At 41.9% G+C, this 15512-nt stretch overlaps 1 protein-coding gene across 4 annotated transcripts in view; it reads left to right on the top strand.

Moving 5' to 3' along the window:
- Positions 1 to 3536: 3536 nt before the first annotated feature.
- USP3 (ubiquitin specific peptidase 3) overlaps positions 3537 to 15512 on the top strand; it is a 94571-nt gene continuing 82595 nt past the window's right edge. Inside the window, exon 1 of one of the 4 annotated variants that reach the window (XM_030929955.1) lies at positions 3537 to 3850. In XM_030929955.1, the coding sequence (XP_030785815.1) occupies positions 3760 to 3850 (91 nt within the window). In that variant the 5' untranslated portion in view covers positions 3537 to 3759. The remainder of the gene's footprint in view (positions 3851 to 15512) is intronic. The other 3 variants (XM_030929956.1, XM_030929957.1, XM_030929958.1) reach the window with 3 other exon arrangements.

Below are 15512 nucleotides of genomic sequence, written 5' to 3'. Positions count from 1 at the left end.
TCTTGATATAACTTTGGCTTCCCAAGGAGGCGTTGCTCCTAGAAAAATCTCTACGGTAAATATTAATAATTAAGCCATCTCTCGGAATGTTGCCAATGAGCCTTCCCTGGGTGGGGACAGTCAAAGCTAGTTTTCCCCAGGGCCTGGTCTGCCTTGTAATTGTCGGTTAAAGACCATCAATTCCGCCAAAAGTCCTAAGTTTAAGGTTTTAGGAAAATCATGGCAACCTTGAGACCTTTCCTGAAGTGGTTCCCCTGCAACATATGACCTCGCCCTCCCCTCATTACCCATCCCACTTCCATGTATATATACAATTATCCTTTAAGAGAGAAACATTTCATAGTACGGTTGCAATTTTGCATTCCTCCCCTTTGAAAAATACAAACTTTTAAAACAGGCCCGCCGCTTCGGGCAGGTTTTGCCGCGGAAACCACCCTCCCTCCCCGCCCCCGGATGTCCAGAGGGCTGGGTGGGGAATCCCGGGAGCCGCGCACTCAAGAGCACAGGAGCTGGAGGCTGGAGGCTGGCTCGTCACCATCAGGGCTCCCTGGGATGTAAGTCAGAGCTCCTCAGTGCCAGAGGGATGCGGGCCAAGAATAAAAACGCGAATGTTGTATTAAATGCAGCTGAAGAAACTAGGGACTGAAAAGGCAGATTTCCCAGTGTGTATCATGGTCTTCCCCCATTTGACTCATTTACTCACTGCGGGTTTCTTTTTCTCCACTATTTTCTTATTATGAAAACTTTCAAAGACACAGGAAAGTTCGCTATTTTAGGGAAATCTAGCAAAAGCCCCAGGAGGGCCTCTCTGATTTTGCCCAACTTCTCTGGGCTGCCTGATAGAGCTTGCCCTCAGGGGACTATCACAATTGGGACTAATTTAGAGCCCCTGCTCCCAAGGGTTTTTAATTCTAGCTGGGGAGACCAGTCACTAATACAACTTTTTTTTTTTCCTTAAAATAGTTCACACCTTACACAAAGCACTTTCACATTCCTGATCCCATTAAAATTATAAAGCTAGAACTGAAAGGAAATTTAGAGATCATCTCTAGGGGTCAAATATTGGCAAATATTGGGCCACTTGCTAAGCTCCTGCCCATGGCAGACATGGCTAACACACCGCACACTCACTTGTTCATGTATTCCCTTATTTATTGGACATCCTCCATGTTCTACACAGCATGTTAGAAATAAAGCAGAAAACCAGACAGACTTGTTTGCTACCTTGTGGACCTCCAAGGGGAAGAGAGACATTAAACAAATAATTACATGCATTAAGAGTGTTTTTAGGCCGGACACGGTGACTCATGCCTGTAATCCTAGCACTTTGGGAGGCCTAGGCGGGAGGATCACTTGAGCCCAGGATTTTGAGACCAGCCTGGGTAATAAAGGAGACACTGTCTCTCTCTCTCTCTCTCTCTCTCTCTCTGTGTGTGCGTGTGTGTGTGTGTGTGTGTGTGTGTGAAGTGTTTTTAAAAGCTGGTTTTGGGGCAGACAAGGGCATCACGCACTGGGAGGTACCCTGGGGGTGGGACAGGGTCGGGAAAAGACTCCCTCAGGAAGTGATGTTTAAACTGAAGTCTAGGGGATTAGGAAATGGAGTCTCTGAGAGGGTGAAGAAATATTACATACCAGTATGAAGCATGGCCTGAGTGAGGTCATGCTCCAGGGCTGAACAAGGGGCTATGGATGCTAAGTGGGGGTGGGTGTCCAGAGGAAACAGAAGGTTGGTGGAGCAAGGCCTTAAAGACAAATTGGTTGACGTGGAGAGATGGGTGGAAGAACTTGAGCCAAGGGCAGATATTATTGTTTCTCCTCCTCCTGCTTCCCAGGAAAGCAGCTCTCATCTAGTGTCAGTAAAAACAAATACAAAGTTATAATTTATTGGCCACCTAGTATGTGGTGGCAATTGTCATGAATTCCAATATGTTCCTTGCGAGACAAGTATTCTTCTTCCAGTTTTACAGATCTAGAAAAGGCTTGGAACGGCTAGAGACACTTGCTAAGCCTGGCCATCAAGTAGGCAGCAGAGCTAAGATTTGAACACGTGCCGGCCTGCCTTCCTAGGCAGACGCACTTTCCACAATGCCTCACTGCCATAAAAATCCCAGGCCAAGGCTTGCTCTAACAGCAATCAAATACCACTTGGAAAAGGGCAGATCTTTGAAGAATCAGAAATACTTCTCGGGAAAGGATGAGCAGAGGTGCCCCCCGTGGGTGGATACCATTAGGCACCGGTCTATGCGGAAGAGGCTGACTTGTGGCGTGGGAGGTAGAGAGGAGTGAGAAGTGACTGACGGGGCGCCCTGGCTGCTCTAGGACTGCACTGCGGGGAGGTGCCCGGCTCTAACCACTGCCCTGCCCGGTTAATCATTTCCTGACCTTCCTTCCTCCTCTCGCCGTGGCCGCAGGATTGCCACATCAGTCTTCCCCCTCCCTCTGCTCGCCTTCTGGCCCCGAGGCTCCTTCGCCGGGTTTTACAAGGAGCCCCAACTTGGAAGCAATATTTGTAATAGCCCCGGACGTCCTCAAGTGCCCCAGTGAGATCGCAGGCTCCATCCAGGGTATGCCAGCCCTAGCGGCCCCTGGAGGCTTGCCCTCTTCCCTAATCCCTTACTAAAAAGAGGTCAGAGCGTCAGGGATCCAATCTCCATACAGATTAACAAGTTACAGACTCGGTTTCCCCCGCGGGAAAAAGGGGATGGTAACAGCTGGTTGGCTGTTACGAGGCTTAAATGCGGTATGTGAAGTGCCTGGCTGGGAGGCCTTAGGTGTCTAACAAATGCTAGATCCCTTCCCTTCTTATCTTAGTCTGGTAATGGGGAGTTTAGCTTGCCCAGCAATCCCAGGCTACGTTAATCTCACTTGAACTTCCACGCTTGTAAGTCCTACGATGTCCTGGAGGTAACGCAGATGGTGAGTCATAGTGACATGGTTTGAACGCGGGTTTGTGGGCGCCCCTGTGGGCCCAGCCCACGCAGCATGTAGGTGGCTGGCTAACACCACGTGTTCAGAACCTAGAAAGGGCTACGGATCGCACCTGCCGCAAGGAGCTGAACGCTAAGTCTGGACTGCCCTGGCACCCATGAAACTCGCTGCCCGCCTCCCCCGGGGCCAGGCCCTTGGCCTCCCCAGCTTGTTTCTTCGTGTACAAAATGAGGGCCGTAGCGCCTGTCTGCCCGAGAGGTTTTAATGTTCTTGGAGCGGCCGGATTTTTACCACGAAGCCACGAAGCCACGGAGTGGTCCGCACCACGTAGGTTCAGTCTCCTCCACCCACCGCAGGAAACGCCGCGGACGGCCCGGGGTGCCCTACTCGGCGCCCCACCCTTCCCGGGGCCGGGGAAGCGGAGTGACTAGGGAAGTCACTTCGGAGCACAGCCGGACTCTGCGCTACCAGCTGGAGCGCCCCTGGACCCCACCCCGCAGGGTGGACGGGGGCGGGCCCTGGGGCGGGGCTTGCCCGGGGGCGGGGCGGGGAGGGGCCGGCCTGGGAAGGCGGAAGCCTCCAGTCTAGCGGTGGCTGCAGAACCCGGATCTCGGAGTTACACGTTCTACGGAGCGGGGCGCCGGGAGACGGCGGGCGAGAAAACACGGCGCCCGGAAGCCCGTGCTTTCTTTGACGCAAGGGCTCGAGACGCAGCCGCCGTCGGCCGAGCGCCCGGCTAGGAGCGACCCCAGACGGAGCCTCCGGAGTTCCTCCGCCCCCACCTCGCCGGGTCTTGGAGCCGCGGTCCTCCCAGCCGCCCTCCTCGTGGCCATGGAGTGTCCACACCTGAGCTCCAGCGTCTGCATCGCTCCGGACGCAGCCAAGTTCCCCAACGGCTCCCCGTCGTCCTGGTGCTGCAGCGGTGAGTGCGGCCACGGGCCGGCCCCGCCGCACACCCGAGGCCCCGGCTCTGCCGGGCCTGCCGTCTAGGGGCCGCAGGCGGCCGGCGCGCAGACCCGGAGAGGGGCGAGGGCGAGCCGGGCCCGGCGGGCTGGGGAGGGTATGCGATGAGGCGGGCGCGGGCGGGAGCGGCGGCGGCTCCTTTGTTTCCCGAGGCCCGACGGCCGGGCCAGCGAAGGAGAGGGCCGCGAGGGGCGGGAGTCCGCGGAGGCCTGGAGCGCGTGGGGGCAGCGGCGGGCGGGGACCCTGGCCCGCTGCGCGCGCCCTTGCCCCGCCCTGCCGTGGCCGGGGGCTGTGCCCGTCCGTGTCGCGGGGTCGCCTGTGGGGCGGGTGTCCGGCCCCCGAGGGGCGGCCGCACGTGTGGCGGGGCCCGCACCGCGCTTCTCCGCGGACAGGACGGGAAGAGCGCCGCTCTCCGGGCGCAGCTTTGTCTGGGCTGCGGGACGCGCCGGGCCCCTCTCCGCCGCCGACCCCAGCCCGGGTTTCCTTTCCTTTCTCCGCAGGCTCGGGCACCTCGAAACCCCGAGAGGCGCTCGAAGCTCGGGCGGCGGAGGTCGGGGTCTTTCATCTGTCAGGAAGGGTGAAGTTTGAAAACAGGCTGCGGGCTGAGAAGCTCGGAGGCTGAGCCAACAGCTGCTTTGGAGGGGACGGCTCGAATTTGTTTTTCAGACCTTTTGGGTTGTCCGAAATTGCGTTGGGATTCCCGAGTTCCTGTGTTGTGAAACAGTTATTAGGTTTATATAAGGCTTTTGAGTAGCTTAAGCGTTTTAACTCCTCCTGCTGGCCCCCTTGGAAGCCTCAGTGCCCTCTCATTGTCTGCTGTGAGCGACTTCTTAGGATCGCACCGGCCACACGGCTTTGATTACTTCCTGGTAGGGCCCTGGTGCCACCGCTAGTCTTTGTTTATTACCTTTGAGATGATCACTGCTATCTGGGGTTGTATTAATAGTGTACAATTCGAACTGGGCACTTCAAAAATCTTAAGTTCATTTGAAGAAATATAGAAAAACGGCAATGGTATGATTGAGCTGTGACGTGTTCCATTGTGGGCCGGAGCTGGGAAGATAGTTTAGAGAATGCCTTAGCACTTTTGACAGCTTACTACTTGAATAGTGATTATGTCCTTGGAAAAAACATCGGTAGGTCCACAGAAAAATATACTCTGGGATAAGGAATAGAAATAACTGCGGTTTCCTGGCGTGCTCAGACATCTGATGCTTTGCTTGCCTTATGTAAAGTCAGATTTATTTTTCTGTATGAAGCCTTTAAAAATTAACGGTTAATTGGTTTCACGGAGCAATATTGCAGTTCTTTTGTGAGGATGCAGAAACTTATGTAAATTAGCTTTTACCTGTAAATCTGTCGGAATGTTGAGTATGGAACAACAAAAAAGGTGTATGGCACTGCTTTACAAATTGGTTGTGGTGGTACATTAGCTATAACTGTAGCTATTGCTGTGGTGCTATAATTATAACTTATTTTTTTCTCAAAAGAAATTTGAAGAAAAAAAAAAGACCAAAGTAAACACTAGGAAAAGCCTACCTCACAAGGAAAGGTGGGATTACTCTGGCTCATCTGTAGTAAACTACAGGAAGACAAAATGGACAATTAGCACACTTCGGCATTTTCTAGGTAAAATCTCATCAAACTTAAAAATGGCTTCACTGAGCACATACATACATCTAAAAAAAGGAAAAGAACAGTGGAAGTGGCAGATACCCTCTTGTGAGTCAGTCTTGCCTCTTATCAGTCAGGGAGTCCACTTGACTGTGAAAAAGAGATGCAGGAAATTGAGCATCTCTTGAGGAACTTAATAAGTTAAAATGGAGCATAACGAGATGTGCTGATAACAAGAATAAACTAGTGTGGGGTGATTTCTCTCCAAGGGGTAGGATGGCGTCTTTGCATCTTGCAACAAAGTGTGTCTGACATACAGCTTTGCAAGCCTGGTTCTAGTCACTTGCTTGAATTTGTAGAACCAATAAAGCGAGTTTTGCAACTTTGTGTGAGTCCACATTCTGAATTGAACCCATTTTATGTAGGCCTCCCGTCTTAACCTGTTGGCATCTATTTGTTGATATAATCTAGCGTTATTGTATTAAGCTTGATCTTGTTCTTGCGTGCCTGTTGTTTCAGTGATTAAATGATTAATCTGTGAGTCCTTAACTAACTCATTATCTTGGAGTGTTATATAGTCGTATTTTTTTTCTCCCACACTCTTGATTTTATTTTATTTTTGGTTTTTTGGTAGGGGACCAAAAGGGTAGCCGATGTGTTGAATAATACTGTGACTGGGTATTGAGTCTGATTACGTTCTTATTCAGGAGGGGAAAATCCCTGTTTTGGCACTGGGACAATAAAAGTAATGCCCTTGCCTTATTTTCTTTGGGAGTTTGCAATTATACCACAGCAAGACAGCCAAGCAAATTGCAAAATGCCACAACATTCTAGGTTCTACCAGTTAGCAGTACCTAATTGGACAAATAGTTCTATTTTCTTTGAGTATCAGTTTCCTGATATAATCTGTAAAAAAAAGGGGGGGGGTAATACTTTGTATTTACTTCACAGGTTGCTATTAGGATGAACAAGGTAATTTTTTTGTGTGAAAACTCTGAGAAACTTGTATACACTGTTCAAGAGGTCAGAACATCTTTATAAACAGGACTCTGAATAATTAAATATCCAAAGCCCGTTAAATGGGGACTAGAACAGACTGGCTTTATGCTGAATGATGCTTTACAGGGAGATACAGAACTCAACAAGATTACAAGAAGTAAGAAGTAATTAAAAATCAGAATTAACATGAGCTTCTTATCCATGGAAGGCACTGTGTGTTAGGTTATATAATTGTGTATTACAGCAGTTCTTACACTTTTTGTGCTAAGGACCCCTTTACATTCTTAAAAATCATTGAGCACCCAAAGAGCCTTTGTGTAGCTTGTATCTGTTGATGATATTTATTAGAAATTAAAACTGAGAAAAACTTAAAATACGTATTTATTAATATGCTCACAAATAATAGTAGACCCACTACCCGTAACATAAATTGAGAGTTTATATAAATGTTTTTCAAAACAAAAATTTAGTGGGAAGAGTGGCATCATTTTACATTTTTGTAACTCTTTGTTCAGCTTTATAGAAGACAGCTGGATTCTTATATTGCTTCTGCATTCAGTCTTTTGAGATGTCACATCATGTAGCCTCAGGAACACCCCCACTGCATACTTGTGAGAGAATGACTGTAAACAAAAGTAACATCTTAAATATTATGTATGAAAATTGTTTTGACCTTCTGGACCCCCTGAATGGGTTCTGGAAACTTTCAAAGGTCCAGGACCACACTTTGAGAACCCACTTGTGTAAGCTATAGTTAACAGTTAGACACCTGCTCATATCACAATAACTTTAAAAAGTTAGAGAAATCCTTAAGGCTAGCAACGTTTATGTTTCTGTAGAGACCTGAGGTTTTTGAAATGTATTAGCTGGGGAATAAACCATGGGGTCTAGTAGTCCTTTGCTCTCAAAAAAGGTAACAGTCTAATGTAGCTGGGGGAGAGACAGGAAGCTAACTAGTTAGAAGATACATCCATGTGGTTTAAGGTAAATGTTGAAAATAGCAATCTCCTAATAACGTAAAGGCTGATTTTTGTCTAATTGTTGCTTAAAGGATTCTAGTTTTAAATGAAAAAGTTTTAAATAAAAGCTAGGGCATTCTCTCAAGCTTTTTGTTATGTGCACATACCAGATTAGTTATTTTCAGAAGCTGGAGGCTTGAGCATTCCTTATTTTTGTGGAGTTTAACCAGTGGGAAAAAACACAAATTGTTTAAAAAGATGCCCTGAATACAAGTGTTTTCATAACTAAGGAAAGCCAAAGACCAAGCATTTGAACTTGAGGGTTTGGGTTAAACAGCCAGTTAAATTAGAGATATTTAGTAGGATAGGCATGCTGATTTTTCCCTGATTAATTCTTCAACGAGTTGAGAGTACCTCTTTAAGTTTTCAGTACACACTTGCCCTCATATTACTCTGCCCAAGAAAAGTAAGTGTAGATCAAGTAAATGTTCTGCAGTTTTGCACCCAAAATTGCAGATAATTCCACCCAAAATACTGGAGATAAACTCTTTTTTAAGAGATCCATTCAGTAGGATGAGGTGTTGATTATTGGTTGTCAGTGGTAATAAATTTGTAATGGACGGATCAGGTTGTGATAAAGGTAAGACATCAACCTTGATGGAGTGATGGGTTATTTTGTATCGTATTTCTCCACAACCTACATTTAACACTCTTGTTTGCCCAGTGGACTAAATTTTCTAAATACAGTCATTTGCTTGTCATTAGGTCAAATGCATTTACTACTTTTTAGTAACATTCTATGATGAATTTATTAAGTGCCTAACACTTAATAGAGCAATTAGTAAATATTTGCCTAATAAATAAAGGAACTTTCACTTAGATGTGTCTGGCAGGGTCTTTATGTTGAAAATAAATGCAGAGTGAGCTTTCCCCCAGAATGCTTTCACTAGCCCGCACTGCCAGTATTTTAGTCAGTAAATGTTGGCTGGATTGTGAGCAAGTGACCATCTGCAGTGTTGTTATCATAATGAATTTGTGTTCTTTTGGTAGTCTGTATTTATAGATGGGCAGGTGGACAATTTAGTTGTAAATGTGGATGGGGTAGTTAAAAATCAGTGGACAGGTGATACTTTTTTTTTCACATTAATTCTAAAAACTAGTATTTGAGTTTTATATATCCTTCTGAAGAATTTAAGTTTTTTTTGGTAATATTTATAAAGCTTAAGTCAAATGTCTTTCTAGTCTTTCTGCAGTATTCCTCCCCCACCTCATCCGCCAGAATCTTAAAGCAGGCTCAGCTTATTTCCAGAATCTCTAAATCATTGGTCATGGATGTGAAATGTGTGAAATTTAGAATGTGCTCCATGTATGTGTTTTGTTTAAAGAGGCTGCAGTATAGAGATTGAGCTTAACATTTCCTTGTTGTGAGGAAGTTTTGACACATTGATCAGAAGTTATTTCCCTAGTAATATGCTTAATAGTGTACAAAGAACATCCTTCATGGTCTAAGCAGAAGAAATGATGGAGTTGGGGGAAGAATTCGAACTCTGGTGTGGTTTCCTGTTATTTATCCTCAAAATAATTTCTTCTCCTCATTCTTTGCTTGTACACCATTAGCCTTAGACTCGTGTAACAGCCTACTTTGTCCTCACTGAAATTTATATAATTTCCTTCTCCACTGGAATATAAAAGATTGATTTTGGATCCTTCAAGCTAGATTTACAAATACTTATGTTTTTATAGTGTTTGCAGCTCAGTGAATAGACCAATGAGTAATTTAGTGTGTAGCTCAGTGAGCAATTTAAATTCCTGTTTTAAAATTTGAGTTCCTCTTCCATCAGGGACTAATTAACATGAACATTTCCCCTAACCTAACCTGCTCTTTTTTTTCCCCTTTTGAGCTTTTTCTGCATCTTGAGCTTGTTTGTTTTTAATATTTTTCCTTCTTTGGAAACAAAATGTTAGTCTCCTTTGATTAAGCTGCAGTCTCTGACCTATATAAATAGAGGTTTGTGTTCAACCAAGGCATTAAAATAAATAGATTTAGTTGGTAGATTATCAATGTTTGAAGTGGAAAAGATATGCTGTTTAACATGTTTTTATATTTTATGTTTATGCATTGCCTCTTTATACAGGAGAGCAATTGCATTCTAGGTGTGTTAATAGAGCTTTCCTGGACAGATGGCTTGGAAGGAAGTACTTTGATGGGTTCTCAGTAGGGGCTAGTACTTTTTGGAGGGTGTATTTGTGATTAAGCTTACTTTGATTGACAGTTTAGAATGCTGAGAATAGCATTAACAACAGTAACAGCTTGCTAATCTTACCTAGAATTGTCTTGTGCCAAGACCCGTCAAGATGCTCTGAGATTCCTGTGTAGTGGTTTGTTTTGAGAATGTAGGTAAGAATAGGTATCCTTGAGACTGAAAAGAAATTCACCTAAAATTATTCATTGCAGTTGTATCTTAAAATCTTTGGGGTTGTTCAATGAAGTTTGGCTTAGAAATTTGTAGAGATCATCTTTTTAACTGCTGTGAGTCTGCAGATGTGATTATCTGTAGTAATTCCAGATGTTTTCTCATCTATTGGTTTTACTGAGTAGGAGGAGAACTGAGAACAACATAAAGTAACTTCAAAGCAGTTTGCTAGCATTTAATGCTGACTAATTTAATTAATTATGCATTCTTATAGTTTTTCCTGTTTTATTGATTATGAAACTGAGACAAAGGTTACGAGTTGCTTAAGATGCTTGGGGGTATTAAAGATAGCCCAAAGCTTAAACTCTAATTTTGTTCAGACTTTTAGCTTGCTTTTTTTTTTTTTTTTTTTAAAAAAAGGAGTCTTCATTTTGTCTTTCAGTATCTTAATGCTTGACAATTTAACGAATATAAAATGTTTGGAGCACGTACTTTAATTCCTTTGAAGATTTTTGATATGAAAATATATTTTAAATTCCACATCTCAAAAATTACTTATTTTAAAATTATTGGTATTTTATTTGGTATTTATTGGTATTTTAAAATATTGGTGGTATTTTATTACCACCCTCACCCAATTTAATATTGAAAGTGCTGGCAAGTTAGAACAAGGAATTGGTGATATAGTTTGGAAGAAACAACTATTTTAAATGTCAACTTTGTTATACTCAGATCTAATATTTTGGTAAGCCGAAATTTATATTGCATTAGTTCGGACATAATAAACCAGCTTCCTCACTATAGCTATGGGTAAAGTGCAATTAGCTTTTGGTTATTTTAAAAATGGGTTTCAGTTATTGAAGTCTCTCCACCCCCCTTATTTTTTCATTTTGTTTCTGTTAGAGAAGATTCTTCTTGGAGGTGGTTTGTTGTAGGGTGGAGGAAGGAGAGAATTCTTAAGGTATAGAATTTTGCATTTGCTTCCAGTAGCTCAGAGGTTATTTGAAATCTTCAGTGTACTTTGTTGATTCCATTTAGTTATTCTAAGATTTTCCAATTGTATTTCCTGTAAAAGTTAGTTACAGTCTTTAGACCATAAAAACTAATAACTGCAGTTCTTTTTTTTTTTTTTTTTTTTTTTTTTTTTTTTTTTTTTTTTTTTGAGATGGAGCCTCACCCTGTTGCCCAGGCTATAGTGCAATGGCGTGATCTCATAATCTCTGCCTCTTGGGTTCAAGCAATTCTCTACCTCAGGTCCTGAGTGGCTGGGATTACAGGTACACACCACCATGCCCGGCTAATTTTTTGTATCTTTAGTAGAGACGGGGTTTCACTTGAACTCCTGACTTCGTGATCCTCCTGCCTTGGCCTCCCAGAGTGCTGGGATTACAGGTGTGAGCTGCTGCTCCTGGCCAATAACTGCAGATCTTAAAATAGATTTCCCCACTTCTTCTTCTTCATTTTTTTGAGATGACATCTCACTCTGTGGCCAGGCTGGAGTACAGTGGCATGGTCTCAGCTCACTGAAACCTCCACCTCCCAGGTTCAAGCAGTTCTCCTGCTTCAGCTTCCTGATTAATTGGAATTACAGGTGCCCACCACCACGCCTGGCTAATTTTTGTGTTTTTAGTAGAGACGGGGTTTCACTATGTTGGCCAGGCTGGTCTTGAACTCCTGACCTCGTGATCCACCCACCTCGGCCTCCCAAAGTACTGGGATCCCAGGTATGAGCCACTGCACCTGGCCTCCCCCTTTCTTAAGATACAAGGAAAAGTGTATCTTTTCAATGTGCTCTTTATGGCTATATACAATGCAGATGAATTTAGGAAGGCAATTTCAGATTTTGAAAACTGTTTAAATTAAACTTGGATATTGAAAAATCAAATTTGCAGTTGTCTTAAGTGTTTGCGTTAGCTAGATGCTTAAAAATTAATAAACGCTAGCTAATATAATTTTATAAGACATTTTGAAGAGGGAATTGAGAGTTTATTTTTAAGATAAGCCAGGTTATATCAAAGATATTGTAACCAACTAGATTTTATTTGGAGACTTTGTACTCTGCTTTATAATCCAGTAGCTCTATCAGTGTGAGCTGTTTCCATTTTTGAGTAGAAGTTTCTCCTGTTATTTTTTCTTTGCTCTAGCTGGGTTTAAGACAGCCTTTGTAGAAATTGCTTGCCTGTTTATCCTTCACCCACCCTGAAGACTCTTAATTTTATAAACTGTTCTTGTACTGCCTCATCACCAGAAAAAGCAGGCTGGAAATTAACCATCATATTCCTGCAGGTTTAATTTAACTGATTATAAGAAAGTACAGTTATTGTTTTAGCTTCTTTAAATCTTTGTCCTTGATGACCAAGGTCAGGTTTTATTTTTGCTTACTTATTTATTTTTTGGAAATGGAGTCTCACTCTGTCACCCAGTCTAGAGTGCAGTGGTACAGTCATAGCTCGTTACAGCCTGGAACTCCTGGGCTTCAGTGATCCTTTCACTTCAGCCTCCCAAGTAGCTGCGACTACAGGCACGTGCCACCATGCCCAGCTAATTTCTCAATTTTTTATAGAGATGGAGTCTCGATGTTGCCCAGGTCTTGAACTTCTGACTCTGAGTGATCTTTCCACCTCAGCCTCCCAAAGTGCTGGGATTACAGATGTGAGCCACCAGGCCGGGTGGGTTTTCTTTTTTAAATAATAGATTTAAAATTGTTCATTACTTTGTTTTGAACATTTGTTGCACAATGTTGGGGTACTATTTTGACTAAAGTTTTTGAAGATGAAGTTGAAATTTCTAGAAAACAAATTTCTGACTTGGAATGTTTCCCTGAGATAATTGATAGACAACATGTTAGAAAAATGTTCTACTATGATATTAGGCATTTAAAAAATAACTGTGTAATATAGAGACTGTGACACCAACAATTGTAAAAATTGCGGATTGAGCACATTTTAATTTTAGTTGCACACAGTAAAATGTTCTTTGGTTTAATTGAAATTAACTCTTATTTCCATGGGAATTATTTTGGATATTAATAATGAGATACTTTAGCATTGGAGAAGTTGCTTTCTAACAACTGAAGGATCAAACTTCACCTTAAGTATATGAAGTAGCTGCTAGACCTCAACATTGGTGCTCTGAGAATTTAATTCTGAGAGCTTAAATGCATTAGTTTCATTTTATGCACTTTGAATGTTTTGTTTATATGTAGTTTTTTTAGAGCCTCATTTAAAAATATATGTATTTCTAGTTTTTTCCTTTGAATATATAATACAGATTTTTGGGAAAATGTGGGTCATGTTTGAAAATTCTATCTATTGATTGTAAAAAAAATTCTGACTCTTGGTTTTGGTTAAATAATTAGAACAGCTATTTTAAAAAACTGGAATAGTTAATGGTTTTGGAGTTTGCAAGTGCCTATTTTCTGAAATATTGATTATCTAACCCTTGGGCAGAGTATAAGTGTTTGCCAAGTTTGTATTTCTTTTTTCTATTTCTTCAAAATAAGTCCCATTGATTTTAAAAGAATAAAGAGTTTCCCAGTAAGTACAAGTGCCGTACTTTTCCCCCTCCACTCTGCACTTTAGTGTTAACCTTTATTACATAACCATAGAGAATGAGGAAGAGAATTATACAATGCAGATATTAAGCCTACTGTTCTTCAAGGAAAGTATTTGATATTAAGAGGTCCCTAAACCTCTCAATTATTTTATTTACTTGTGAGAGGGGGTGCTTCCTTAAATATATATGAGTCTTTTCTTATATTGCATACACTTGCAACTATTATTTTGAAATAATAGTTGAGTGGTGTTTACATTTATGACCTGATTCATGTCTTTTGAAGTGCCACTACTGTTTCACCATGGACGTGCTTACTCAGGTTGTTGGCAACAGCATGGAATTGCATCAGATCTTGCTGTATTAAATAAATGAAGATATTAGAAGTCAGAATTTTTAAATAGTTCATGGCTTTTGTTTTTAATTTCTTTATGATCAGCTTCATAGGGAAAGAGGGAAAGTTATTTTTGAAACAATTTGAGCTCCTAATAATTTTTTGTAGATATTTGTGTCTGGTCTTCCAAAGGCAAAAATGGCCCATTTTAACTCTGATTTAGTAATCTGCTTTGGCTTGAGTGGTTTTTAATCCTTCCTCCCGCTGTCCTTTCCCCTCATTTAGAAGTAGGAGGAGCACAGTTCCAGTATTTAAAATGAAGATCAAGAGTAGCGTAATAGCTTCATTAGGTGTTTTTCACCAAAATAGGTCTGAATAAGTCTGAATTTGTGGTAGAAGGAATCATAACAAATTTGTTTACTGCATTACAGTTTTTGAGAATATGTTGTTTCACAATACATTGTTTCTATATGTTGTTTCCATTCATGGTGAAAACGTAAGGAATCCATTTAAAAATAGAATAAAATGCTAGAGCCAGTTGGGGGTTGGGGGCAGCCCCTTGGACAGAATTTGCCTCTGTGTGGGAAGTCAGCAGGACCAGATGCCCCTCTCTTCTTCAGCTCTGTAGGTGTCTGAATCTCTTAACATATAGATGACAAATTTTGGCCAGCTTTGAAATTACATTTGCTAGTGGAGGACACATATCATTAACTCTATAGTGGCAATAAGGAATTCAGTAGATGTCTGACCCTCAATGATAAACTGCTATTCTAATTTTTATGCTGTGTAATATATTTTAGACTGTTTTATAAAAAAGATAAAAATTGAGCAATTTCATGAATTGATATGAGTGTTACATCAATTTACTATTTGAAGATCAATGCATGTTTTCAGAACAGTAATACACATTTCTGAAATATAAAGAGACAGGTAATAGTATCAAAGGGCTTAAAATAGAATTGTAGTCTTCCTCGCCTCCACTCTCAGTCCTGCTGTCCACAGACAATCTCTGTAAGCTCTATTTAGCTTTCTGTCTCATATTTACCTGCATAATTCTAACCAATGCTCTGTTATTTCTTAATTTGCCATTTTTAGGTATTACTCCTTGATATCTTGCTGTGGTAAATGAAGACTTCAGTGTTTGCACTGCTTGCCCTTCGGTCTCTCCACTGCCCAATATAATTAGATTACATATTTTGGTTACTATAGTGATTAATTTTTCTTTCTTGTCCAACATTTCATTTTTTCATGAGTTAATAATTGCGTCTTTTAAAAATTACTTAGTTTACCTTACACACATTTTCTCTTAAATGTTCCTTTAAACCTGTCAGAGGTCTATGAATATTATTTCCAACCCGTTCAACAGATTAGATAATCTCCAAGCACTAACTCTTTTCTAAACATCTTTCCAGAGCCCTCTGACCTCTGCTCTCATTTGAAATAGTTGTTCTCCAGGCCTACTACTGGACGGTTTTTATCCTGTTTTTCCCTCTGTTGTTCTCTTATAATATTAGATCGCTTATTTCTTGGATCCCATGTCTTCTTTTTCTTGGTTTATTTCATTGTTTGCTGGAGTACATCAAGCTCCCTTCTCACAGGAGGTAAATTTTTTTTTTCTTTAATTCCATGGCACATTAAGGGAGGTAAATTTTTGACCCCTTGCAAGTCTGACATTTTTATTTTACTTTTATACTTGATTGCTTGGCTGAATAGAGAATATTAGTAAGAAAATAATTTTCCTTTAGAGTT

This window comes from Rhinopithecus roxellana, chromosome 5, assembly GCF_007565055.1.
Source record: "Rhinopithecus roxellana isolate Shanxi Qingling chromosome 5, ASM756505v1, whole genome shotgun sequence".
Classification (NCBI taxonomy): Eukaryota; Metazoa; Chordata; class Mammalia; order Primates; family Cercopithecidae; genus Rhinopithecus; species Rhinopithecus roxellana.
Note: the sequence above shows the minus strand (reverse complement) of the source record. Positions and strands in the feature narration are given on the sequence as shown.